Source organism: Triplophysa dalaica, chromosome 17, assembly GCF_015846415.1.
Source record: "Triplophysa dalaica isolate WHDGS20190420 chromosome 17, ASM1584641v1, whole genome shotgun sequence".
In the NCBI taxonomy this organism is placed as follows: domain Eukaryota; kingdom Metazoa; phylum Chordata; class Actinopteri; order Cypriniformes; family Nemacheilidae; genus Triplophysa; species Triplophysa dalaica.
Genome location: NC_079558.1, coordinates 7521034 through 7548262, shown reverse-complemented (window position 1 = coordinate 7548262; position 27229 = coordinate 7521034). Strand labels below are relative to the sequence as shown.

Sequence of the window (27229 nt, the reverse complement as noted above, 5' to 3'; positions counted from 1 at the left end):
AAACAAAAGATCAAATTAATAAATGTTTAGCCTTTTATCCAATTAATTGGAAAAAAACAATCGTCCGATTATCAAAATAGACAATAGATGCAGCCCTAATTTATTGTGTATGTCTGAACAAAAACTTTATCGAAAACTGAACTGAACTTTTTGATAAATCTAATGATATTTCCAACTAATTTCCCAAGTATAGTGGAATTTAATAGAGTAGGATAGACGCTGTGCTTTGCTGTTACTGAAGGCTGAGGAAGTACAAAAAAGACCAAACAATATTACACTCTTCTCTAGGTAAAAACACAAACACAGATTCTCTTCTGCTCCCTTTACCTTCTCGGGAAGCTCTGCAGTGCCGTGGGTTTGTGTGGGTGTGTTTACAGGTTCTCCAGGAGGAAAAGCTGGCGTGTGGATTAAATATGTCTCTCCTATCCGCGCGTCCACTCCGTCATTCTCTCGACAGGCAGTTGTGGTAATAACCTTCTTTAGCCAAGCAGGTGTGGGGCTCTCAGCGGGAGAGGCCGTCCACACTGCAAAGAATAACAGTGCTACAGGTAATGAGATATTTTTGCCCTGCTGGGGTTAGAGAAAGGGCTTTATTTTGTGTTATTATGGTTAATGCTCTTAAAGTCTGAATTGGAAAGCCATAAGGGTCCGCTCTGTATCAGCTTGCAGGCATTGATACCTTATCTTTATGCTCTATTAACTGTATAATGTGCTTCGTCTCCCTGGTTAAAGATGGCTGTAAGGTATCTGCAATTGACGACCGTGCGGTTTGTGTATGCTGGGAGATGTCGGTTGGAGAATTGGATTGTGTTGTAGGGCTTGTGTACAACAGCGATAAGATTGTTTCACCTATTATCTTTTGTGGTGGAGCTAACATTGTAAGACTGGGTCCATGGCTGTAGAACATTGAAGCTTTTCAGATGTACAGTTGTTTATTCAGTTGTTGTGCTTTTTGTCATATTTTAGATATTATTTCAGGATGGCTGCTGGATTCTAATGATGGAGGGAAGCGTACGGTTTTTGTTTTCCACAGCAATTAGCCTCTCGCGAATCAAAAACAGGGTTTTAATTGGATACATGGAATAAAAAGAAGATTTTCTTGCTCTGATGTTGCTCTTTCACAGCTCAGCAGAGTTGATGGAGTTGTCAATTGAATTATATTATAAGTATCAATTTGTCAGAAGGTTCTCATAAATTTAATGAAGGAAGAATAAAAATAAAAATGAATGTGACAATTGTTAGAGGTCCAATGTGTAAATACTCTCCTTCTCCACATCTTAATCCGCGGTCACACTTGACTTTTCGTTCCATTGACTTCCATTTAGATGCATGCGCAGAAACGCAAGCCCGTCAGAAGATATTCCGTATTTTGCTATGAAGCAAACTTTAAGTTTGGTGAACTCGAATTTGCGTCATGCGAGTGCGTAAAACCAATAGAAGATCAAGACGTCATAGCGTGACTGTAACAAAGTTCAATGAAGGAAGGAAGAGGACGAGGTTGGCGAGTCTGACACGGGCTTTATTTAACAGTTCCACAATCTGTGTGATGCATTGCTTATAAAACCACATGGCATGTTTTTACCTCGAAACATTTTTTAGAAAGATTTAAATAAATAATCCACGCGTACGCTTCATCCCCTCTTTTGTCAAGCATGTTGCGCTTATCCTGTCATAAATCACAATGACATTTACAGAACAGTCATGTGTATTTATGGGTGGAGGTCAAAGATAAACACCCTCGGGGCTTCGGACGTAACAAATTGTGTATTGTAGCAGATGTCACACATGAGCCGGTAAATATACCCAGATAAATTAAACAAACACAGCAGCTATAGGTCAAAAAGGCAGAAATGGATTCTTTTAGCAAGGCCCTTCACTATAAAATCTCTTGACTTTTGTAATAACTGGCAGTTCACCCAGTGTTTGCAATCGACTCTCACCTTCTTTGATCTCGCAACATCGCTTTATAATCTTGAACGGAGGGGGTGTCACGGTGTCAAAGTCGCTGTATATTGAGAATTTCCCTATCAGTAGCATATGAAGCTCTCTCTCCAGATGGACTAAGCTCACTAATCTCTCTGTACTGTAGATGTATGAGCGCAATATGGAACGTGCTGCACATCGCTCCCTGTTAAAATGTTAAACTAGATTTGGTGAAGAGGATTAAAATCCCCATCACTGGCGCGGCGACAATACAGTCGTATGACGTAGCTCCGTTTAGCGGGTTTCATGAGGATTCATATGGTTTTGTTTAAAAATATGTGTAATCTTTCAGGGAAATGTGTAATGTAGTGAAATAAATCATAGATCATACTGCTTATGAATTGGTTCTGTTTATCTAGTTTTTTTCTTTTACGCAATCGTTGTTGACAGCTACACATTTAGTGACTTCGTCGGGGACTGTGGGCTCATTGTATGATCCCCTTTGTGTGTGTTGCCTGGCAGATCCATGTGTATGTGCGTGCTTGAGAGTAACATCCTTTGACTTACTAAAAACTGTTTTAAATGAGCATCTGGACCTTCCGTCTTGTTCGTAAGGGGCTGCGTGAGAGCAGGCGTCACTTCGTGTTTGCCCCCTGCCTGTGCAGGGCTGCGCCGGAGCGAGGCGAGTGTGTGCACGAGAGCGCACTTGTGTGTAGGTCATCTTCAATTTCTATCTTTTATTCTCTGCCAGATCGGGGCAGTGTGCAAGGCCAGCGTTTAAAGGAAGACGTCAGCCCAATGAAAGCCTGCATGTCATTGGCTCAGCGTGAGCTCTGCAGTGCTAAGGAGCGGCTACATGATCCTGATCTGCCAGTCAGTGAAATGTAAATACAACCGCTGTCCGGCCAGCCGGGCTCTGAGAAGAGCAGGCTGCGTGTGTGTGCTCCTATTAAATCTCTAGCGTGTGCGCACAAAGAGATACAGTATATCTAGATTTCGGCCTCGTCCTGGATGTTTTCTAAGGAAGAATGTGACAAATTTGTCTGCACTGCGCAAGATAGGTGGAAACACAAAATCAATAAATGGGGAGCCTGAGAGTATAGATGGCTAGTTAGTATTTTGGGATGGTTTAAGGTTACTAAACTGTTCAGGACGGCATTATTTTCAACCCCCGAGCAGGGTTTTGGTTTAAGCGGTGGGATAGGTTCGCACATTCGTCAAGGCAGTAGGATTTGTCAGTGAATTTATAAGCTCGTAAGAGAGGATGGAAAATCACATGCCATCTTTCACCGCAACACTAACAGCAAAATGTTTCTTTGTCATATTTTTTTCTGGCATGGCACACTTTTGTTTCTGTTTTTTTGTTTATTCATATATTCATCAGCATTTTTGTTTATTTGTGGCAGTAGTTGTGCATGCAATTTGTGTTTGGTCGGGTGGAGGAACCAGCTGCGGTAAGTCCTTGGTCATTATTCTCCTCAAGATGCAAAAGGTGGAGGTAGGACGGGATGCTTTAATACTAAGTTAGCAAAGTTTATTTTAGGGGGTCTTGGGTGAGTTGATCCAGGAACTGAAACTGTCACCAAAAATAAGAGGTGTGTTGAACGAATGCATGAATGTAACATTTCTCCAGGTAAAGTACCCTTTTTGGTTTCAGAAGTAAAAAAATTAATGAATAAACGAGATATTGCATTACATGCGTATGCACGTATGTATTCAGGTACTGTACATTTCGTTATTACTGACCTGACTGAATTGTTTTCTCTTAGTAGGTTCATGTTGCATCATCTGCTGACATTTTATTATCGAATACGTGCATGTTTACATGTAGCACCTTAAAATTTCCCAAACACTTGAACGCCATTCAGTGATAAATATTCATTCACAAGATATTTTTTTATAAATAAATAGAAGAAAAAAACAGAGCCACAAGGCTACAGTAAATCAAGAAACCAAAATAATACAAAGAAAAATGTTCTTGTTTAGCATGCTATTTTATCATTTTATCCCAGAGGAAAAACAGCATATTTTTTTTATTAAAATTACGGCTTGACAGAAACCGTGGCTGTTAAGGACCCCACCCCTATCTCGCCGTCTTTCAGTTTTACCTTTAACAAATAAAATGTCTGCATGTTTGCTCATGCTCATTGATATGGTGAGGGCTCAATTTCGCCATGTGTTTTATCAGCTTTGGAATTACTTAATAAAGTGTTATCATCTCACCATGGATTAATATCCTTTCAGAACACTATAGACTCAATCAGATTAGATCTTGAGGAGAACAGAGGACACTTAAAGTCAAATAAACCCTCTGGTCTCTGCATTTTCCATGGTAATGAGTGTTTGGCCTGGGCACAGGATGATAAGACGCATGGTAACCACGGTAATCCTCAAGGCTGGGCCACCATCCAGCCTGCATGCCTCTTAATCAATGTCTCCTTCTCTCTCTCCACGCCTCGGCCGCCCTTCCAGAAGAGGCCTACGTCGGAGGTGGGTAGACTTTTTCTCTCGACCTCTATTTTCTTTTCATCCAACCCCTCTCCTTACTCATGTACTTCTTTCTGTCTTCATATTTCGATCTGTTGTTTTGGAAATATTCTCAATTTCCTTGTGGCCTAGTTTGATTTTAATTTGGTATGTGGGTATATGGAACCGGTGCTTTGCCAGTGTGAGACTGGTGTGCAACACAGGTAACAGGTATGCAATTTCCTTATTTAGTTTTTTTATCAAAGACATTTTGAAACCTAATACATGAGTTATGTGCACATTTACCTAGTAGAAAGAAGAGGTTGCTATAGTCTTTAAATTGCATGTACTTTCACATATTTTATTTTATAGATAAAGATAAAATAAAGTATATAAAAAGATAAAGACTTAGGTAGCTCCTATTATGAGAATCTGAAACCTCATTTAGTGAGGCACACACATACTTTATATGCACAGATGCTTATGTGATATATGCGTTTGAAAAACTCTGACAGTCTGGTGGGTAAGTATCACAGACAAATAACATTTTCTACTGGTGTAAAGTATGCAGACTATAGTTTATTATAAGAACATGTTCTGCATTCTTTTTTTTTAAGGAAGGATAAATATAGGTACAGTGGGACACTTTCTTATAGTTTGTCTTTGGCTTTGTTTATGATGCCATTAAACTCTTAGCACTTAAAATGTGATACAGTCTGTTAAAACCAGTTTGGATCCAACCAGGGGCGTCAACAATTTTTCTACAGGGGGCACAGTGCACACAACACACAGAAACATGTCCTGTACGTAGAAATACATACATTTAAAGTAATATTATTGAGAACATCTCTTAAGCATATTCTAAACATTGCACAAATCATTGCGAGAATAAAATTTACAGTACCATCTCATTGATATATGAATCTTCTTCCCAGTAAAAACAATTATGTACATTTTAAGGTAAATGGATCAGTCTGGTGTTTTTGAGAACAAATATCTTGTGTGCTATTTTGTGATAGTAAACTAGTCATTGTTTGCAGCACAAAAGTAAAAGTAAAAAAAATGAAGCAAAAAATTAACCCAATGTTAAACTGCCTTTAATTATATTTTTTGTCGATTATAAAATTCCTTCTATTATGAAACAAAATATATAATACAATATATTACATAATGCAAAGTTTCAATTCTTTATGTATTATTTAATATATTATTTTAACTATTAAACTACTCTATGTATTGATTTGATTAATTATTGATAGTTAATTTAGAGGAAAATATATTTTCTTTAAAAGTATTGTCAGTCTTTGCACCCTGAAATTGAAGTGTTGATACTGTAACATAAAAGTATTTTTATCTTTAAACGATGCAACCTGCATGCAAACTGCCAAGAGGTGTGTTCGACTGCGCAGACTAAACCAACAAGCCATTTGAAAGCATAAAAACGAAGCATGTTCTCACAGTAGTTTATGACATACACGGATCGGTTTGGGCGGTTTCATGGGTCCAGTTCTCGCACCCCCGTTTGGTCGCAGTGTCTAAATGAAAGTGGGTGACAAATGATTTACATAAACGCCGGCACATACAAGCGTAGAACAAGTCTGAAAATCTTATGGTTTTAGGCACGCAGGTGTTTCCGTGAGCCGTGCTCCCGATTGCGCGCAGACGCTGATTAGCATCATTAGCCAGCGCTGTTTCTTTTGTATCCGGATTGATACATGTTAAGCTCCAGTACGTGATCAAAATGGCGAAAATGTCCAAAAGAAGACAAGGGGATAGCACATGACTGATACAGTTTCTTTATATAGAATAGTGCAACTAACGATGCCTAACTCGTCATTTGGATGTTGCATGCAAAACTGACTGTTCAAATATCTGAGGGGGCACGTGCCCCCTCGTGCCTCTGAATCCAACCACTGATTTTAATCTCTTACATGGTCCTACTTAGTCAAAAGATATTATTGTTATATTGTCACCGAACAATCTTTACATTAGGTTGAATGATTTTATATAGAAAACAGTAAAATTATTTTAGCTGAGGTTTTTACAGACTGTGTAACGGATACTATTTTAATAGGCTAAAGATCTTCACCACGTTACATAGAGAAAAAAAGAAATGTAGTATTTGAACACGAATAAAGTCTCACTTTACCTGTATTCTGTGTGCTCATTTTTATGTGTAAATAAATGGCCGTGGCTCACAGGAACAAGACGTCTTATGAAAGATGGGTAAAATGAGTAGTGTTGATTTAAAGGCCATATAAGCAGATATCTTGTTATTGTATTGACGCATGTTTGTGACAAACCATTATTTGCGCATTATTTGTAATAACGGTATGCATACCACACATAACCTTGATAAGATTCAGTCAGCATATATGTGTATGTGTCCTGTCATGATGAAGCAGTTTGTCAAAACACCGCCATCTTCTCTGGGAAGCTTGACCAGACGGACCACATGTTTGCAGTGATTTTATATTTATATATATATATAGACATGTCTCTTTCAAGTGTGATCAATAAAGCATTGCAACCCTTGGGTTGAAGAAATGCTTTGTGAATGTTCCCTCACACCCACTCTCTCCCTCACCTCTTGACCCCACCCCTCTCCCCCCCATGCACTGCGGGCATCCTCCGTACAGGCGATGCCCGTGTGTCAATGTGACAGAAAAACCTTCCCATGATCCCGTTCTCTGTGCTGACTGTGCTCTTGTCTTCCCTCAAGGTCTTGCGCACCTGATGATGGGCGACCAAGGTATGGGTTTTATTTCTTACTCCCTTTTTGCCTCCATCACCCACGCCCTCCTCCACCTACCTTCTGCCTCTCTCTCACTGCCTTGTGCTGAATCCACCTCACATCCTCCACCGCTGGTAGGGTTTTTCCGGGGCTGCATTCCCTCCGGCTTGGCGCCGAGTCGATGGATGGTTTGGTCTTTTCCATTATTCCCCTCCTTGTTTCTCTCTCTCTCTGTTTTTCTCTCGTTGTCTTTGTGTTGCCTCGACTTCCCTTCTACTCATTGTGACGCTTCTTTTACGATTTATGTTCCGTCATCTTCAAACGTCTGCCATGCCATTGTCGCTTGCCAAATTAATTTTCATATAGAGGAAAAAAATCTTTCAACCCAGTGGACGATGTGAGTAGCAGGGACTCTCTGGGGTTTGTTCGCTCTCTTTGTGAATGTGCTAGTCTGTATTCTCGCGACCCGAATCTGGAAACCTTTAGCCATCTGTTTGATATTCATGCATTCTCCCTCATCTCTGTCATCATCATGTTCTGGCATGTTTTGCCACGGGAAGCTTCCATCTCCTCTGCCTGCCCCCATGCATGGTGTCCGTAACCTTTCATTTTCTGTCTGTGAATCTAACACGCGACCATGATTCTGACTGTTGCCTCTTTCCTCTCCTTTGTATTTTCCTGTATCTCTCTGGATTTTCTCTTCATGGAACCATTATATCAATATCATAGGGAAAAGAAAAGGTATATGATGTTTCTTTCATACTCCGTTATCATCTAATTAGCTCCTAAAGCTGTCCATGTATTTCTCTGTATCTGTGGCTTTACACATGCATCTGTTTATTTGTGTGTCTTTGAGTACTAAAGTCACACTGATGTTTTATGTCAATGTGATCTCCTACAAATATGGTGAAGGGCTGGAAGGTAGGTGTGATGTCATGAAAATGACCTTGTATCATGTGACTTGACAGATAGGATTTGTCGGAAGAAGGAGGTTAAACAACACATTTAAAATAGTCTCAACACTTATTTGATATTTTAGTTACAGTAAAGTACAGGAGGTCTTTAGGCAACGCATTATTGTTGCCAACACACGTTTCATACCAGAGAGAATATTTACTATATACATTCACACATATCTAATGGCAACTAACAATTTGCTGTATGTGTTATGTCATAGTTTCCCTTACATAACTAAAAATGTATTTAAATGAAGACACATACAATAATAAAAACAGAACATTGATAAAGAAACCATTTTTTTATACAAACTCTGCATAAAACATGATACGATTTTCTGCATACGATGTAAAATGCAGTTAAAGAAAAAGAGCATTATATTCATTTTACACCAATTTTTCTATATACTGTAGCCTGTATGCACACATCTAAATTCATTTAGTACAAATTCCAAACTGTTTTTACATTAAATGACCATTTTGAGGAGCCCAGTGAGATCCAGCTAAGGTAAGTGAACCGCACCTGCACTCGTACCACTTTACCTGCTCACGTCCCGCACCCCGGCTCACAGACCATTGCATGCTGGTTTTTCTCAGAGCTTTACACACCGCCATGGGCTCTACAAACACACACACACGGTTGCACATCTCAGTTTGAAATGCGTGTAAATGTGAGGGATCCGTGATGGCCGAAGCAGGTAGGTGTGCTTTCTGTCTATTCACAGCACTGTTGATGGTGAAAGGGTCGTATTTTTTAAGGCATTGATGCCAGGCCCGCTAATGCTCACTGGAGATGCAAGGGACCGCAAGCTTCTCTTAGCACATTTGAATATATTTTCAGAAGCATTTGTATTTTTTCTCATTCCATTTTCTCATAGAGAATTGGTTTTCATCTGCCTGTAAAATTGAATGTAATGGTGCGTGTGGCAGCTGACCTTGGTGGCGGGGTCACGCAGGCATTATTAAATGAATTTCGCATTGTGTTCTTTTATCTGTGGACGTGTGTGTGTGCTAGTATTCCACATGCGGGCTGTTTGAGGATCCCGGTTGAAATAGAATGTTAATTTGGATTTTGTTTATTGTTTGGGTAGCATCTGACTGATTGTGTTTCCTAATGTGGTTCAGTGAAGTCCTGCAATTAAATTTAAACAATTACAACACACATTTACAAATAATTGCAGCAAAATTAGTTACAAGGCGGAACCTAATATAATAAGAGATTCAGGAAAACGTCTGCTTCATGTCTCAGTCCTGCCATTGGCATCTTTAATTCAGCTCTGCATGGCTAAATATATAATTTACATTACATATTATTTAAAGTATTAAATAAACAAGCCATGTGTTTATATGTATATTGTATTTACATTTATTCATTTAGCAGACGCTTTTATGCTAACCGACTTACTAATGATAGAGCATTTAATCATTTGTCTAAGGAGCGAATAAACGTTGTCTACAAAGCTTTGTTTACTAATAAGAATAGAGTTGAAGCTATAGAGTAAGAAAATAGTGAGTTTTTATTAAACAAAATTAAACAGTAAAAAGTGTGGGGTAAATGAGTAAAGTTTAGTAAATGCACGTCACAGAATATTAGACTAACAATATCTTTATGTGAATCTTAAAGTGATAGTTCACCCAGAAATGAAAATTCTTTCATTGTTTACTCACCCTCGCCTCATTTCAGATCTGTTTAACTTTATATCTTCTGCAGAACACAAAGAAGATATTTTGAAGAAAGTTGGTAAGCAAACAATGGTGGTACCCATTCACATTGTATAGGCACAAAAGCAATGCAAGTCAAAGCGTACTGCCATTGTTCGGTTACTAACATTTTTCAAAATATCTTCTTTTGTGTTCTGCAGACGAAAGAAAGTCATACAGGTTTGAAATGACAACAAGGTGAGAGAATGATGATATTATTTTCAGTTTTGGTTGAACTTTCCCTTCAAGTTCAGATAAAGTGGACAAAGTGCAGTATGTGACCAGGGCTAAATAAACATTTTTAGTTCTTTCAGTATTATTGAATTTGTGATCTGAAGTCATAAACAGAGATTCTTGTATAAATAATCTGTTAATCTGTGTTAAATCAATATTTTAATTTAAGACATCATTTTTAAATAGGAATAGTGTATAAATCTCCCTCCGTTTCACACGCTTGTCCTCTTAAATCATAAATAAATATTTAGCCCGTTTTTGTACAAAAACACTTGTAAATATTGCTAATATCCATATACCAACATACTTTCATCTTAAATTAATAAAAGATGCTAGGGCAATAAAGAACCAAGCATTGCAATGTAAAAAAAAACACAAGACCTTAGTTAATTTCTTAATTCTTTCTTTCATAAATTCTCTCTGTAAATGTCCCTCAACGTCTAATATGACACTGGGTCATATGTTCAGAGACCTTTATGTCCTTTGAGAAAACCCGTCACCTCAAATAGAATTTTTTATGTTTGCACGTGTGCCTCCCTCTGGGAATGAGTAAGCCTATTTTTATTTGACATTAGCCGGATCGAAGACAAGTGCAAATATCTTATTAAAATATGTGCCGAACAGCACAGATGAAGTGTGCGTCTGGGAGATTGTGCTTGTCTGCACTTCGCAGCTGCATTACCAGCGTTCTTATGCTAAGTTGCTTTGGGGGGGATAAAAGATGTGAGGTATTACGGGTGGCACGGTAGGCCGGTGGGTCTAATTGATGTCATTTCACACGAAGAGCTTGTGAAGCTGTAGAGTTGCTACAGGCACGGCAAAGCCTGGTGCACAGGTTATACCGCATTGTCTCCAAATTAAAATTCTTTAAGTCTAATTGACACAGCAGCATAAAAAATGCCTGCAGCTTGAGTATTTATAGGTAATCCTTTGGACTGTAACCTCCCACACCTACTTGAATGAAGTAGTATTAAAAGTCGCATTGTCGAGTTGCAATTTATTGGAGTGATGCTTTTTACAGTACACATCCTTAAGAAAGTTTACAGAAAATAACAGTGTAGTGTCATACATATCTAAAGATGAGACGCCATACAATATACTGTACATCTCTATAGCTATTACTTGTGCATAAATAATGTTTAAAAAATACAAATAAAAATCCGTGACAAAAAGTTAAGGGATCATGTTTATTTGATTAGCATTTCGAGATATATTGTGGCCATTCTAGTACAGTGTCAAAATCAAACCACATGATTTAAATAAAGTCATCCAACATCTATTTGAAAGACTGATAGCATGACAAGATGCATGATAAATTTTTTACTAAATATGTGTTTTCACATAAAAAAGATTTTTTAAACTTTTGTGCAAATATTACTGTTGTATTGCTTAACAGTGAGTATAAACCTGTTCTCTTTGCCGTATTTGAGGTCTGAAAAATTACAGATCATCATTTCTGCTATTTTGGCCTGTTTCTCCAGTTTACATTTTCTTCAAATAAATGCGAATATATACATTATATTTATTTAAAATTTAGGGAAATATTGTTAGTAGTTCACAGAATGAAACTAAAATGATGATTTACACATACCAAACACATACCAATAAATAGTAAATTCATAAAGCTAAAAATATTTTTTGAAATGGTCTCAAATTTATTATACAGCCTACACAATGATTAATACACAATGTATACACTATCATCACAAAAACAAAGATTAAGTGAATTAAGAAAATACTTTCTATTCACTTTACATCCTCATGCATACAACCTTCAATTTCCAAAGTAAAATTATTCTGTCAGCTTTATTTCCTCATAGCATGTATAATTAATGCTATAATCTGAAAAAATGCCACGCCAGCTGTATATATTCTTTTCTTCTTTGCCAAGGAAAACACCTGAGATAATATCAATCACTTGTGTTGTTGTCACAGATGATCCTGAGGGTGATAGTGGGAAGAAAGCCTGGCTGTGACGTGCTGATCAATACGTGTTTAAAATCCCATTACGCCTGCCGCTGCACATCGGATGCCTCGTTAATGTAATTACAAAAGTGGAACGGCCTTTAAATTACTACAACCATATCTGTGCTGACATGCCATTGTCGCATTCATTCATACACTGTGATCTATGAAACGCAATGCAGAGGCTATCATTTTTGCAATGGAAAACAGGGCACACCATATTGTGTATACCCTTTCGTGCTAGCCAAACCCCAGAGTCGACATTGAAATCTGTCAATGACATCACATAGACACAGTTAATTAAGTTTTTCATTAAAAGAAGTTGATCTCTTCTGTACAATGATCTTTGAGAGCTTGTTATATCATGCTCCGTGCGCTAATTGAAATTTTTATCTAAACATTGCACAAGGTCGTAAGATTTATCCCGCAACCGCCGAACATACATCACACATCTATACACCTTACTCTGTGCTCACCCAACACTCATTGAAATAAAAAAACGTCAAAGAATTTGAGTAAGAAAACCAGGCAATGTTTTAGGCATCATGCCAGCTGGAACTGATGTTTCATTGCTTGAAGTAAAAAAGTCAAAGAAAGATTTATTTTATTTAAAGGAACAGTATGTAGTTTATGGATTGAATCCTGCCTCAAGATTGCCAGTGTTCGTATCTGCAAGAAACCAGTCCTATGCTAGACTTTATCTTAAATGGGGTGCACATTTCAGTCAGACGCTGAGTTTTATTTAGAAACTGTTTGAATGATATTTCACTTTAAAGAGACTATATTATTTCAATGTCAAGTTGTGTAAGAGCCACATGTTTTCTTACAGAAGAGCTTTGTTTGCATTCCTCTCGACTGTCCGCTTGTTGCGGAAGCCATTTAGCAGTTTTTAAAGTAGAGGACGACTCATTCTTGACCGATTCTGCAGTGCTCTTCATCTGTGCACTTCAGATCCAGAACGATATTTCTGAAGAAGAAAACAGATTCTGCACTTTACAACGCTGGTGTTTTCGACATATTCGACAAACGATTTATGGCAGTGGTTATTACCCAGCGTTTATTCAATTGGAGCAGTCTGTAATGTAGGACGCCTCATTTTATGGGGTTCAGAGGCATCGCTAACCTCATCTGAGTAGCAGACATTTTAGAATCGTGTCTGGCCAAAAGGTGCTGAATGCTCAGACGGTGTGCACGCTGGAGTGATTTCACTGTCGCCGTTTACATAGAGCCAGTCTTTGATAATAAGATGATTTTCTCATCAAATTAAATTACAAAGTCATCAGCAGATGTCATTTGTCCAGTTTTGGGAAGGGGAGCGGGCGGTTGTTCAGTCGGGGAGGGGAAAGGATTTGATGATAGGTAAGTCTAGCCACTAAGAGACACTTTATTCTCAAATGCCATTATGTCAGACCATTTCAAAATATATTACCCACCTCCTCTAAATGGGTTTACACTACACTGACATGAGTGGCCCCAATTTGCCAGTTTCCTTGATGTGTGCGGCATTCTGGGAACATGACATTCACCAGTGATATAAGAGAATTGAGTGTTTAGAGAGCGGTCAGCTACACGGATGGTGTCGTTTACATTATTATGTGTGGAATAGAAAGCCTTATGCAATGAGGAGGTGTTCGTCATAATTCTTTCCTTTTGTATTTTCATTGTTGTGAGGTGAAGCATTTGTAAATGACACAATGATATTTGATGACAACATTTATTTGAAGTTTTTGTCTTCTGGTACACTAAGACCTAAATGTCCCTAATGTAAACAGTGTGATATTAAAGCAAAATGAGCTCAGTGTTGTATTTGAGGAAAAAGAGGACAGTAAGACAATGAGAAGGAGATATAGACGGGTCCTGTCTTTCTCTCCTTTGGTGTTGAAGCAACATTTTTATCTTGTTGAAGGAGAAGAACACGCTGAGCCTAATTTGCTGGAGCAATACTGGCTCCATCAGTATTTTTCCATCAGGTCAAGTTATTTTGAAATACCCTCAAGGTGTGATAGTGCTTGGACTCATTGTTGTGGTGTGCAAGCCAGAATGTCATTACCAGCATTGGTAGGTGGGATCTATCCACGGCCAACACCCCGCATGTTAATATGCACGCTGGGGTGAGTTGATAGCTAATGTAACCTTTTAGAGGAGATTCAGGATATTGGCCTGTAAACATTTAATTGGTTGAAAAAGGCTCTTTTGAGGCCATATGAGCCAATGCTACTCGTAAGGAAAAATATGTCTTTAAATGAATGTTAGCTGTTCACATCGAATACTGTACAATTCAACGGCAAGTGTTGCAAATAATCGTTTTATTCAAGAACACACATTTTTCAGTTTTCATTTGAAAAAAATGAATTTCTTTGTTAGTATTTTTGTCTTGATGTTTTCAGAAAACAAGATTCAATTTTTCAAGTCATTCGCTTTTAAATTTTATTTATCTTGATTTAAGACATTTTAGAAATTTGTACTGGAAAACAAGATTTTCAAAAAAAATTCAGAGACAAATTGCAAATATCTTTTGTAATTCGCAAAATTTTCTGTTTGAGAAAAGAAACTTTCACATTTGATGACTCGGAAAGAAAGTGCAACCCAAAAAAGACGGAACACTTGGGATTGTCTGTTCAACGCAGAATATCGAGACAACCAAAAAAATTAAGATGCGTTAAAAGGGAATACCAAAAGAGAAATCTTTGAGCAGATCAATACACACCGGACACAGATGCTTCCCAGGTGAGCAAGATGGAGATCAGAAAATGAATCGATAGCGTACAGTCAATATATGAGAGTGACTGAAGTGATGGAAAACTATATCCTGTGTAGACGAGTGAGGCCACAGTCCCCGAGGCGGAGTTGGTGGGGAGGGCGAGCACCAAGCCCTAAGCTGAGCTTGCACGACCGTTTCATTTTCAGCGAGAATACGTACGACCTTGGTTTTTTAAGATCAGCATAAATCTCCCTCGAGTAGAGCTGGCAGTATCTCACTCCCTGTTGTGCTACTTATCTTCATCGAGCATCGTTTGCTAGCAGCCAAAATTGTCAAGAGATTATTTTTACTTTATTCTTTTATACCTGAGCAGCAGATGTGATATTGTGATTTATTGTTGTTTCAGCAGGTCGATGCCAGGAATAAACAGGAAGCTTATCTATATTCTAATTTCTGATAGAGCTCATACAATAAAGCGCCATAGCCGCCATTGACCTTTAAAAGCGTTTAAACATATGCACGGACGCATTTCAACCCCAAATACACACGCGGGCCCGCTATTTTTTAAACGTAACCTCTGAAATGATGTGTGATGACAGATTGTGCATTGAAAGCAGTAAATATGCATGAGAAAGGCAGCTAAGCATTTTCCTCTTCACACTCGGTGGATTGTGAAGAAAGAAGTGGATAGTGTGACTCATATCTCATGACTCATGAAGCTTATGCATTCATAGTCGTTTCTTTAAGTGCCATATGTGAACTTAAGAACTTGGCTGAACGAAAAAGAAAGAAATAAACAAAAACAGTCAGATCCCCGCGGTTAGTTGCCCATAAAGGTTTACGATGACAGCTCTTGAACGGACAGTTTTGGAGAGCGAGATTGACAGCTAGTTTAATGAAATGATAAACAGGCTTTTTCGCCTCGCACAAAAGTGCAAATTCAAGCCGTCCTCTCGAGGTAATTGTAATACCTTAATTAACGGAACACATGAATGCGTAAAGGCTTCGAAAGGGGAAGTTCATATTTAAATCTCTCCGTTTAGCCCACTTTGATGCATCTGAAATTTCTCTCGCTGAAGGGACGGGGGCGCACCCCCGCGGGAGAATGAGCTCTGCCATTTCCCAATTCCTCTTGACCTGCCAAATCTGTGGCGGCCAGCACCGGTCTCTATCCCTGGGGGTGCGCAGGTGCTCATTAATCTCCAGCATGCTGTCCCAAAGGAGCCAGAGTAATTGTTTAATAGTAGATACTGTGAGATCATGATTCTCTCCGTTTGACATTTATGAGGTCTTCGGTGTCTCCTTACATTAGTGCATGTATTTATTCACGGCATACGGCTTATAACGTGGGATTTAGAGATATCCAATGAACCGCACCGGCAGGCACACGTATACGGTAATAACGGTATGTGCATGACATTTCTAATGAGTGTATAATTTTCTGAACAAGGCTATTATATGAGTGATGTGAGGATGGGCTGTAATGATTGACACAGTGTGTACTTTGTAAAATATATTCCACTTGCGTATTGCTCCAAAGGAAAATGTTGAGTGTCTTGCCCTTAGTTATATTCGTTCTGTTTGCATAATTGTTTTGTTAATTATCCTGTAATGATATAACACTTGCCACTCTATATGTCAGCTTCAAAAATGTTGCCATTTATATTTCTGACACGTCATTAAGCTTGGTGAATTTCAATGAGCATGGACTGCTAAATATATATTGGAATTTAATTGATTTCTGGCTATGGACTGGCTGTAGTTAACCCCTTTTTAATACGGAAACCTCTTGTCATTCATACCTTCCAGGCAAATGAAGGGATTGTCGTCCTTAGGAATTGTGATCTGTCCAATCCTGAGGCTTTAGTTCTAGTAGGGATAGTTCGCGCAAAAATGAAAATCATGTCATTGTTTCAAATTTGTACATTTTTCATTCCTCTGCAGAACATAAAAGAAGATATTTAAAAAAATGTTGGTAACCGAACAACAGCGGTATCTATTCACTTCTATTGTATGGACACAAAACCAATGGAAGTAAATGGGTACCGTTGTTGTTTGGTTACCAGCATACTTCAACATATCTTCTTTTGTGTTTTGTGGAAGAAAGTCATACAGGTTTAAAATGCCAATGAGGGCGAATAAATGATAACAGACTTTTCATTTCGGATAAACTATCCCTTTATAATGTGTTTTTAATCACTTCAGTTAATGAGTAAATGGAGTTCTCAAAAATCAAACTCTAGACTGTGGTAGCCAATCAAATGTTGACATATGTCCTTTACTAACCAAATATGCAGCACGCTTTAAACTGCAACTTTTATATTAAAGTGTTTTCCGGTGATAGTCAGTCGTAGGCACCAGCGTGCCACTTCTTGGCCAATTCATTTTAGTTGACTTAACAGTCACCCTCTTGGATTGGCTGTCTCAATCTAAACGTATGGCCCATCACATCTCTAATAGCAAACACAAGATGGGCTCACCGCCACAGTGGCTCTGGGGTTGATAATTCGTCTAGCTCAGATAGGGGGGCAGTAAATCAGCCCTGGCTGGGAATGTGACGTCTTGGACGAGGATAATTTGTGCTCATTCTGTTCTAGAGAAACTGGGCCGGAGATCATTAGGCCATAAATCATCGCAAAGACGGATGCAAATGTAAAAGAACAGGAAGCACAAAAAACAGAACCCTGAGTCAAGACTGGAAATGGAAACACTGCGGTGTGTTAAAGAACTACGGTGTTGCTGGCAATTGTCCCTGAGCAAACTTTCAAGGAGTTTCTCGAAGGGTGATTTTGACTAGTGGTATGTTTAAGCAATGACTGCACGGTTGCAGAGCGAGATATGAAAATCTGTTTGGGGGACGCTGGGAAGACACAATTTGTCACGCTGTCTTGCAGTGCATTGTGGTTCAAGGGTTAAAATGTGGATGGATGGTATGACTGGTTAGCAAGACCATGGCCAATTGTAACTTTTTTAACTTCTAAAAGACCAACCTCTAATCTGGCAGCCTGTATTGCATGTGATAAAAAGACTGTATTATTATCTGTATTATTATAAGAGACAAATTTAAGACTGGAAGTGTAAAAATACTCTCATTACAAAAATACTATTTTCAGTGCTTTTATTATTATAATATAAGTTAATTTAAAAATTCTTCAAATACTATAATGTAATCATTTTTAAAATGCATTTTATACATTGTTCTCACAAACAACGATTTTTATTATATAACTTATATTATAGAATAATACTTTATATGCAAGTTAGCTGTCTAATTACTATTTAGTTGTACTCTGTAAAATATTGTAATTGTTTTTATTTACATTTTTAATTGTATTTATTTATTTGCTTATTATCTTGTTGTATTTGTGATTGAGGAAATGTAGTGTGGTACATCTGTTCCCAGTCTTAAAGGAGAGTTGATCGTGCTACGTTTTGTGTCTGTTGTCAAGAAGTTGCTCGTTCCCTTAGGATGCACAGCTCTTCTAAGAAACTTACAACAAATGCTGCCCCCCTACTGTATATTTTACCCTCCGAAGGCCTTTGAGCATAATTTGATGATAAAAGCCAGGGGTACAGTACACCTTTATCTCTTCGCCATGCCTTTGTACTTTTTCACAGAAGTTCACCTTGAACTTTACACTTGCTGGCTAGAGATAGATGTCTTTACCCTGCCTCTGTACTCTTTACAACAGTGCACTCCCGCTGTTCTTGTTATACAGAAAGGCAATATAATACTCTCCATGTGCATGCTCAGCTATATGCTGATATCACTCTTGTTAAGGATTATAAAGTTTATGCCGTTTGCCTTTTTCTTCCAATTCTAGACGTATTGATTTTGCTCTGCGTCCTTGTGCACTCTTGAGATCTATTCAATAACCCTCCATTAGCTTATTTTCGCTTCTGAGTTGCCTATTTAGTCGGGCGGCAGCATCCGCTGTGGAGAAGATGGTGGGTAGAGAAGTTACAGAACACTTTGTAGTTGTGTGCCTGCATGTGGGTGAAAGGGAACCGTACAATGCTCTAATGATCTAAAACAAAAGGTTTCAAGGCAGATGAGTTGTCGTGGTTACCAGAAAAGACTTTAAACAATAGCCGATGTTCTCTTTGGGACTGACGAGGAGATTCGGTTACTGACGTCAAGCAGAGATGGGTTGCCTAGCAATGCGGGTGGACTGGATGCTAAGTTGGTTATGGGAGGCAGTACTACACAAAGTCCATAGCTAGTCATATGCAAATATAAAGCGCTCCTGGATCTTTTCATTATTGTCTTTAGTATTTAGAGATATATTCATGTAAATGGATGATACATACAAATAGCATCTCATCTCCTGCTTCTTGTGCATCTACTGACAATGAAGCGTAGATCGATTCGACGGGGTTGCTTAGATCTTTATTCATTATATTTTATAATGCTTTCACTAATTGATTAAAAGGTGATTTCTGAAACGTCTCACATGTTCCGGTTGCATCTCTCGGTCCGTCTGTCCTTTACAAGTTCTAATTGCTTTTTAATTGAGTCTTTCCTCCTTTGAATTCATATCTCCGATTAATGCTTTTTTAAAACTGAGGGCAAAGATTGGATAAGCAAGGCTGTTTATTTCATAAGATTTCCAATAATCCATATTCATGTCTGGTGTGACGTTATGTTAATGAATTGGAGCTCTTTACACTGGGTGGAAATGAGTTCCCTCTTTCTCTCCTCGCCGCTCCTCACGATAAGTGCGAGGCGCGCTCGAGTGGAGAGCGAGCCCTGGAATACATTTAGATCCCCACCACAAGAACAACCTGTCAAATTGGAAATATGGAAATATGACAGCTTATTGAATCCAAGGCAATTTAATGAAGAATGATATTTGATAGGCAAAGCATTTTTGTCAAATGCAATTATACAAATCGTGCCCATGCCAAAGTTGGCAAAACAGGCCCGATTCTGATTTCCTCTTTGTTCCTTCTGTCTTTAGATGTGCATGTGTGCATTCAAACCACGATTCCAGTGAGAAACAGAGAGAGCGAGAAGGAAGCAGGCTGGCATCCACGGCATGTGCCAAAAAGCATAATACATAGTACAGAAAGCACTCAACTAATTCAGATGAGGAAATGGAAGTCGAGTCAAAAGAGCAACTTTGCTCTCTAGCGTGTGCTGAAACAGTACAGACTTTCATCTAATGTAACAAGGGCAGCGGTAGCACGGTTCCTTTTCCAGTAAATGATATGTTTTATTCTATTTTGTGAATTTCAGATTAGCCTTATGCTCCTAACAGAAACCGTTTCCGTTGTATTCTAGCTCTCCCACTCAGAAGCGACTTTAAACATCAAAAGTGCATTGCTTGTCAAAACGTTTAAAGCTCAGATGATGTCCCTTACTGTCATAATCCGCCACTTTTGACTCATTAATGCAATTACAGACGTCAGCAAACTTCAATAAGATGTATATTCTTTAAAAAAAATGCACTCTTTGAATCTGGGAAGCCGCTCTGCTGATGCTGTAGAATTGTAAATGTGCCGGCGACTGGCGTTTGAGGGAGTGCTTGCGTCTTAGGCTGGCGGTTTAATCCCGCTCCGCTCGCTTCGTGAATAAGTGCTTGTACAGTTCGCCGTGACCCGTGCCTGATATTTCATTGGGGAAGGGGGCTAATTTGTCTTCCCGAATGCGTTTAGTTTGTCAGGGCTTTAACTAAATTGAAAACAGAGAGGGGCGGCAGATGAGCAAAGGGGAAGAGAGGTAAAGAGGTAGAGAAGCGACAGGAAAGGGAGAATACGCAAGAAGGCGACGGGGAGAGATAGGGTGTTTTTAGGGTGGCGCTGTTACTGCTGACAGGCTTTGCTATGGCTACTGGGATATTACAGTCATTCCTCACTGCCACTGTGGCTGAAGCAGCCACTGGATGCAGAGCAGAGATGCCTGTGTTCTAGGCCATTAGGGACCTGGGCAACCACCACACCTGAGGGAAAAACACTACACCCAGACGCAGCCTGGAGACAAAACACTGAGCGTGCACATTGGAGTATTTGCCGATTTTGTTCATTATAAAACCTGTTTACATTATACCTCAAATTCTGGCCAAAGTCTACAGAAGATAATGGGAGTCAACGAACTCTCCGTTCTTTCTCTTTAACTCTTTCCTTGTCAATTTTTGAAAGCAAAAGTTCACCCAAAAGTACAAAATCTGCCAACATTTACTCACCCTCGAGTTGATCGAAATCTTTGTACATTTATTTGATTGGATGAACACATAGACAGATATTTAGAAGAATGCTTGTAACCAAACATTTCTTAGCCACCGTCGTCAACCATATAACAAAAAATGACAATGGCTGTCAAAAGTGCGGCAAAACTTTTTTCTTTCCTACATTCTTCAAAACATCTCGTTTTGTGTTCAACAGAACAGAAAATGTCCTTCTATGGTAGTCAATGGTGGCCAAGAACTGTTTGGTTACAAGCATTCTTCCAAATATCTTTCTCTGTGTTTGCATATAAACATTTTGTCAGCAATATCGTGAGTTAACAAGGCCATGCGACTAGGAGGATCAAAGCTGTAGTAAGCAAGGGAGAGAATGAAAACATTTTTTTTTGACACAAGATATAGACAGTTATTGGTTAGTCAAATAAATGCGGAACAGGTATGTTTTGAGCTGTTTATTGAAAGTTGTGAAGGATGCTGCAGTTCGGGTGGAGGCTGGCAGTTCATTCCACCACAGGGGAACAGAATGAGTAAAGGTTTTTGCAAGCGATTTGGTGCCTTGTTGGTATGGAACAACCATGGATTGCTCATTTTCAGACCGAAGATGACGGGGGCATGTAAACCTGGAACAGTGAGTTAAGGTAAAGGGGCGAATTTGTCGTCATCGTTCTGAAGCCCAGTGTCAGCGATTTAAACTTGATGCGGGCGGCAACTGGCGGCCAGTGAAGTGAAATCAGGAGGGGTTGTTACATGGGTTCTTTTAGGCTGATTTAAAACTAGACGTGCAGCTACATTCTGGATCGTTTGCAAGGGCTTGACTGCATTTGTTGGAAGGCTGGCCAGACAAGCAGCTGAGAGGCATGCTCCAAAAGAAACGCCCTGATTTTCCTGATGCTGTAGATGTCCTGATGTTTAATATTGTCAAAGTAAAGATCCTGACTCACCAAGATTTTCTTGTTTAAAGACATTGCTGTCCTCTTCGCTATGGAAGTGAATCATGAGTGGCATAGTGTGATCTGTTCGACAGTTCGTATGATTTTTTTATAGGATGACTGTATGTGTCAGCATTGGGGAGAAGTCTGTGGGCTACTGTGGTCTGGTAAAGTATTGCGATGCGAATGGCGATGCCAATGATCGTGATATATCCTCTCAAAATGGCTGCCTGTTTATCATATAGCGTTCCCTACATACTCTCATTTTACGCAGTTAGTGCTCTCACCCGAAAAGTGTTCATCAAAAACAAGGGGGAATAGTTGAAGAAAAGCGAGACTGCAGAGTTTTTGTTATCAAATTGATCATTATAAGCTTTATCTCGCTCGCAGTGCGCCAGAGAAAACAAACGGCGCTGTCAGCCGCAGCACATCACCCATAATTCCTCGTCCTTTTTGCTCCATAAACAGTTGTTCCATCCGCACCGACCTTGGCGAGAGAGATAAATAAGTGGAATTAATTTGTTGCTGGGGCGACAGGGAGGCGTAACGAAGAGCAGTGCCTGTTATTAATGTCCCTCCTGGCTGTGGCCGCACCCCCAAGGACCATAGGCACTTTGAGAGGAGGTCAGAAGTGGGGGGGTGGGTGAGTTTGTTTGACTGGTCCAGTGGACAGCATGGCGAGAAAGCTCAGGGTGAGAGAATGTGCAAAGGGGCCACAGAGAGCGATGCAGGCAAAGACAGATGATCTGCCAGATTGACAGGAAATTAGACTGAAAGCTGGTAGATATGCCAAAGGCGTTATCTCACCGCAGAGAGACGGTTTCACGCTGCGCAGTTACGGAGCATCGAGCGGAACCTTTTTTGATAAGACCGGACTCGTGACCCGCGAGAATGTGTAATTAAGCGAAAGCAGTTCTGTATGAAAGATATATGCTGTGCATGATGCTTTAATGTGATAAGAGGTTTAGCCATATTTTGTGTGGCTGTATGTTTCCGTGGGTGAGGCAAGTCATAATATTTAGCTGAATGATCTAGGCCTTGTTCCCGGTTCGGCTAATTGAACCTGGTGGGAAGCGGGCAGTGTCGCGTAAATGGTGATTGACCTCGATAAATTTCAGGCAACCCCCGTGCACAAGGGGAGGACCAGACAGACCAAGCGGACACATTTCTACGCCCGCCAGTTCACAGACCCGGTAATTAGCTTTAATTTCCCACCTTTATGGCTCCCATTAAAATTAAGCCTCCCAGTAACGCATTTATTGCTCTTCCCAGGAACAGGAGATGTTTCTGCAAAAAGAAATCCAATTAAAGAAGAATTTACAGTTTTATTGTAATTCAGCTGTTGTTTTGAGGGAAATGCGATGCGTGCCATGCAAGTTTACGAGTCATATTATACAATACGCGAATGCGGCCAATAAGCACGGCTATACTGGCAAATGCCCACACACCACAGGATGACCAGGGCGGGCTCACGGTGAAGAGGATGGCTGGAGCCGGCATTTATATCATCGCACCCACTTCTCTCTGAAGGAGGTATGAATCTCAAGCCGCTCTCAGAGGAAGTATTGTTTTGCACATACAATTCAAAGGATTACTCATTCTGGTAATTCAAGAAGAGGCAGTGCATTATAAGGCTCCAGCAGGCCGAGTGATGATTAACTGTTGGTACTTTTGAAGATGCAGTGGGCATGGCTGCCTCACAGTCATGTTTAAATCTGGACCTTGTCGTGATCGAACGGTTCACGCTCCCAGTAAAGCCTGCACGATTAAAACCGACGTGTGATCTACATTTCATGGCCAAGAGTGAAAGTGAAGTCATGATTCATTTTGAAAGGTTCTTTGTAACACGAAAGTGACTTAGTTAAAACCATGAATTCGCATGAGTGATGCAAATTAGTGTGTTTTACAATTGGCTTTGGAATTTCTCCATACAGAGTAGATTTTAAGATATCTAGGCACAACAGCCTGTTTGTTGACTAAACTGTTGATCATTGCTTTTGCAATTGCTTGTTAAAAAAAAAATTAAATTGCCACATCCATCCAAAAATCCAACACTTAACTGTACCAAATCTGTATCTATACATTTGTATATTTTTTCAAAATATTCTTAAATGTAATTGAGCTTTATTTTTGCTTTATCCTCCTTTTAAAGAATATTTAAAATCTAAAAATGTATTAGACTTTTATTTTACAGTAATTTCCTTTAGTGTTTGATATTTTTATTCAGCCTATTTTTTACCCAGCACACAATTTGAACCGGTTGATGGAAAAGAATCTATAGTGTGTTCGCTAAATCAAAACAATTTTTCTATTTATTCACCATTTAGAAGTGTACACAATATATACATAAATATATATGCAGTATTTTCATATACAGTATATACTTTATGGCACATGTATTGTTCATATAAGGCCACATCAAAACAATACTGTGAGAAAAAGGGCTTGTAACATGCACATACATTCTGCCAAATTAAATTCTGCATTTTCAGTTGCTACAAAAAAGGAAATTTATATATAGGGTTAGGGTTAAAATATATATAATTCTCCCACATGCTTTTATAATTTGCACGTGATATAAAAGTATGTGAGTGCAAGTGTGAATCATTTCTAAAGAACCTAGTTGATTTGATTTTGAGATGTGTATAAAGTGTTTTAGTGGTTTTATTGCTTTTGAAAATGTGATTAACTGGTTTGTCAAGCTTCGTTGTTAATAGATTTAAAAAAAAGTTTACTCACTATTGGGAAATGCAAGAAACCAATGAATATTTTTATTCCCAATACTACATCTTTGAACAATTGGAAAGCAACTTACACCGTATTGATTTAACATTGAAGGCTGTTTATGCATGTGAGGCTTTCATTGCTTAGAGTAGTTGGTCTTTACAGTCATGAATTAGCAGTACAGTAATCTCTTCCTCCTCAATAATTACTGAGTGTAATAAGTGCTGCAGCTGAAACAGACTTTGGTTCAGATCCTCTAGTATTGTTTGTACATCTGTTGGCTTTGCGAATGTTATCATTACCGCAATGCCTTGTGTGCCACCGTGGATCAATTCCAGACAAACTGGCAATGTGTCATTACAACAGTAAACTGAATGAAAGTCGAAGGACTGTATATTTTCGAGCTTGTATATTTATAACCCTTTTACTTCAGAAGGAAGAGAGATTAACTTCAATACGCTTCTAAACCACAGCATGATTTTTTGTGAACTTGGCTGTAAAACTGAATTGGACTGAAGGTTAATATCAGGAGAGGGCATACATTTGCATGCATTTGCATCCATTGACAGTAACGGGCCATCCATCTGCGTACGGTTCAAGTGGAGGAGCAAAGGGTGCAAGGGAAACTCAGAGGCTACGCTTGTCAGTCTGGTTTTAAAAGTGCATTCACACACAGTTTGGTTACATACATAGTAACAACCCCATTATTTTATAGGAAAACCGAATTATTAAAAATGTTCAATAGCCTTATGTGATATTGATAAACCTTGTTGCTATGGTTACAGCCATCTCAAGACAAGAAAAGTGACTTCATACCACATTTGAGCAATTGCAACAGAATGATTTGAGACTCACACCTCTTAGTAAATGCACATCCCCAAACACTGATTGTATGAACATAACCAATGTGATTCAATCTGCGAGCGTCCAGAAGCGTGACCTCAGCGCTCATCGATCATGTGCAGAGTGAGGATGAGCGTGATCTCATAGCGTATTGTGTTACAGCAGACGGCTGTGAGTTGGTGAATGGAAGTGAAACGCCAGACATGGAGATGCTGGGCTGTTACTCGCAGTGAATGAGTGAAAAACCACAGTGGGAAATGTAGATCGGCAAAGGCGATGAGATTGATTCTGGCCAAGTCGCGATTTTGATGCTCGCGGTCATGCCGCCCTCCATCGTCTCCGACGGGGGTCCTGGGGTGGCCCTGTCGCCTGGCAACCCACTAAAATAGCCCAGGACGGGTCAGGGGGGAGAGGATTACACCGTAATCAGGTTGCAAGGTCACAGAGAGAGAGTGAGAGAGACATTCACCACTGCAGAATATAGAGTTTCATGCTCCTGGTTAACTTCATTCATCAAAGTGTCTATTGAATGGGCAGGCAGCCATGAGCAGGAAGTGGTAAAGGTTGCTGGTGTGCAGGGTGAACAGGAAGAAGGCAGGGCTGGGGAGGAGAGAAGCGCTCGGGAGTAATTGGATGGGGGATGAGGATGTGAAATGAGTGTGTTGTGGTTCTTGCAGTGACATCAGTGTTTTTCATAGAAGTCCCGAGTTACTAAGTTCATAAATAAGGGTACTAATGTGCTTGTGGGCGTGCTTAGTGAAGAAATTTGTGTTGAAAGGTTGTTCACTTAGAGCTCTTACTAAATATTTAGTTGATTTACTAGATGTTATACCCTATATGATGTAGGCTGTATGTGATCAATTAAAATGATATTATATACTACATTACATTATGTACTTACATACATTACATGTCTTACAATATGGATACACACTACCTTTCAAAAGTTTAGGCAAACATTCTTTTTTACTTCCACAGCTCATAATGATAGTCAACTCATCAAAACTCTAGAAATACAAAATTGTAAATTTAGGAAAAAGAAGATTCAAAAGAAATGATTTAGATTAAAGAAGCTGCCCTCTGCTTAGAATTAGTAAAATTGTACAGGTACTCTTAGCATTTTATCAGTCAACTTCTTATGGTCTCACCCTGGTCTGTTCCAGCTGGCTCGATTGGGAAGGCAATTACATATTCTGGTTGGGCAGATATATAATCAAAGTTCATTGCATGCATCATTTTTTATTTTTCTGTGATTAAATTGACAGATCACTATTTAATAGTAAATACTAAAAAGTATTTTATATTAAGTATTACATATTTATTACATTATTTGTCAGCTATTTTTGGAGGGGCCCAAGAAAAATCTGGAGGGGCAGTTCCCCCCACCCCACCCCTAGACCTGGCACTGCCTGGGGTGCGTTTTGAAATAATATAGAATTAGTTCCCATCTACTGCCTTTTTTTCACTATTTGGTCCATACATGCCTTTTAAAAACATATGTTCTGTACAAAAACTTATCATCGAGAATTGTATGTGTCATGTCTGCACCATATCTTCATACACACAAACCTTTAGTTTAGTCGTGTCCAGAATGTTAGGTAGGTGAGGTACGGGCACTTGAAAATGAAAGCAGTCAAAATTGATTAAAAATTGATTTAATTACAAACCTCAATCAAGTCACTCTTGGGAAGAAATGTTCCAAACATTTTTTATTCGCAGCAGTCAAACCTTTTTTCCTCCCCTGATGAGATGGTGCTCTTTAATTAAGATAAATTAGACAGCGAAATATAGCAGAGAGAAACAGCCCATTCCCTTTCAATTTATTCATTTGTTTGGTTATTATTTTAACCTCGGCTTGTGACTGCAAC

General features: G+C 39.1%; 2 protein-coding genes across 2 annotated transcripts in view; both read left to right on the top strand.

Moving 5' to 3' along the window:
• The window catches only part of LOC130439412 (neurexin-1a-like), a 42662-nt gene that overhangs the window by 6862 nt on the left and 8571 nt on the right, over positions 1-27229 (top strand). The window contains exons 3-5 of the mRNA XM_056772033.1: positions 4396-4413; positions 7112-7257; positions 7906-8044. Of these exons, the coding sequence (XP_056628011.1) occupies positions 4396-4413; positions 7112-7257; positions 7906-8044 (303 nt within the window). The remainder of the gene's footprint in view (positions 1-4395; positions 4414-7111; positions 7258-7905; positions 8045-27229) is intronic.
• The window catches only part of nrxn1a (neurexin 1a), a 133878-nt gene continuing 114431 nt past the window's right edge, over positions 7783-27229 (top strand). The window contains exon 1 of the mRNA XM_056771911.1: positions 7783-7864. The gene's annotated coding sequence lies outside the window, so the exon portion shown is untranslated. The remainder of the gene's footprint in view (positions 7865-27229) is intronic.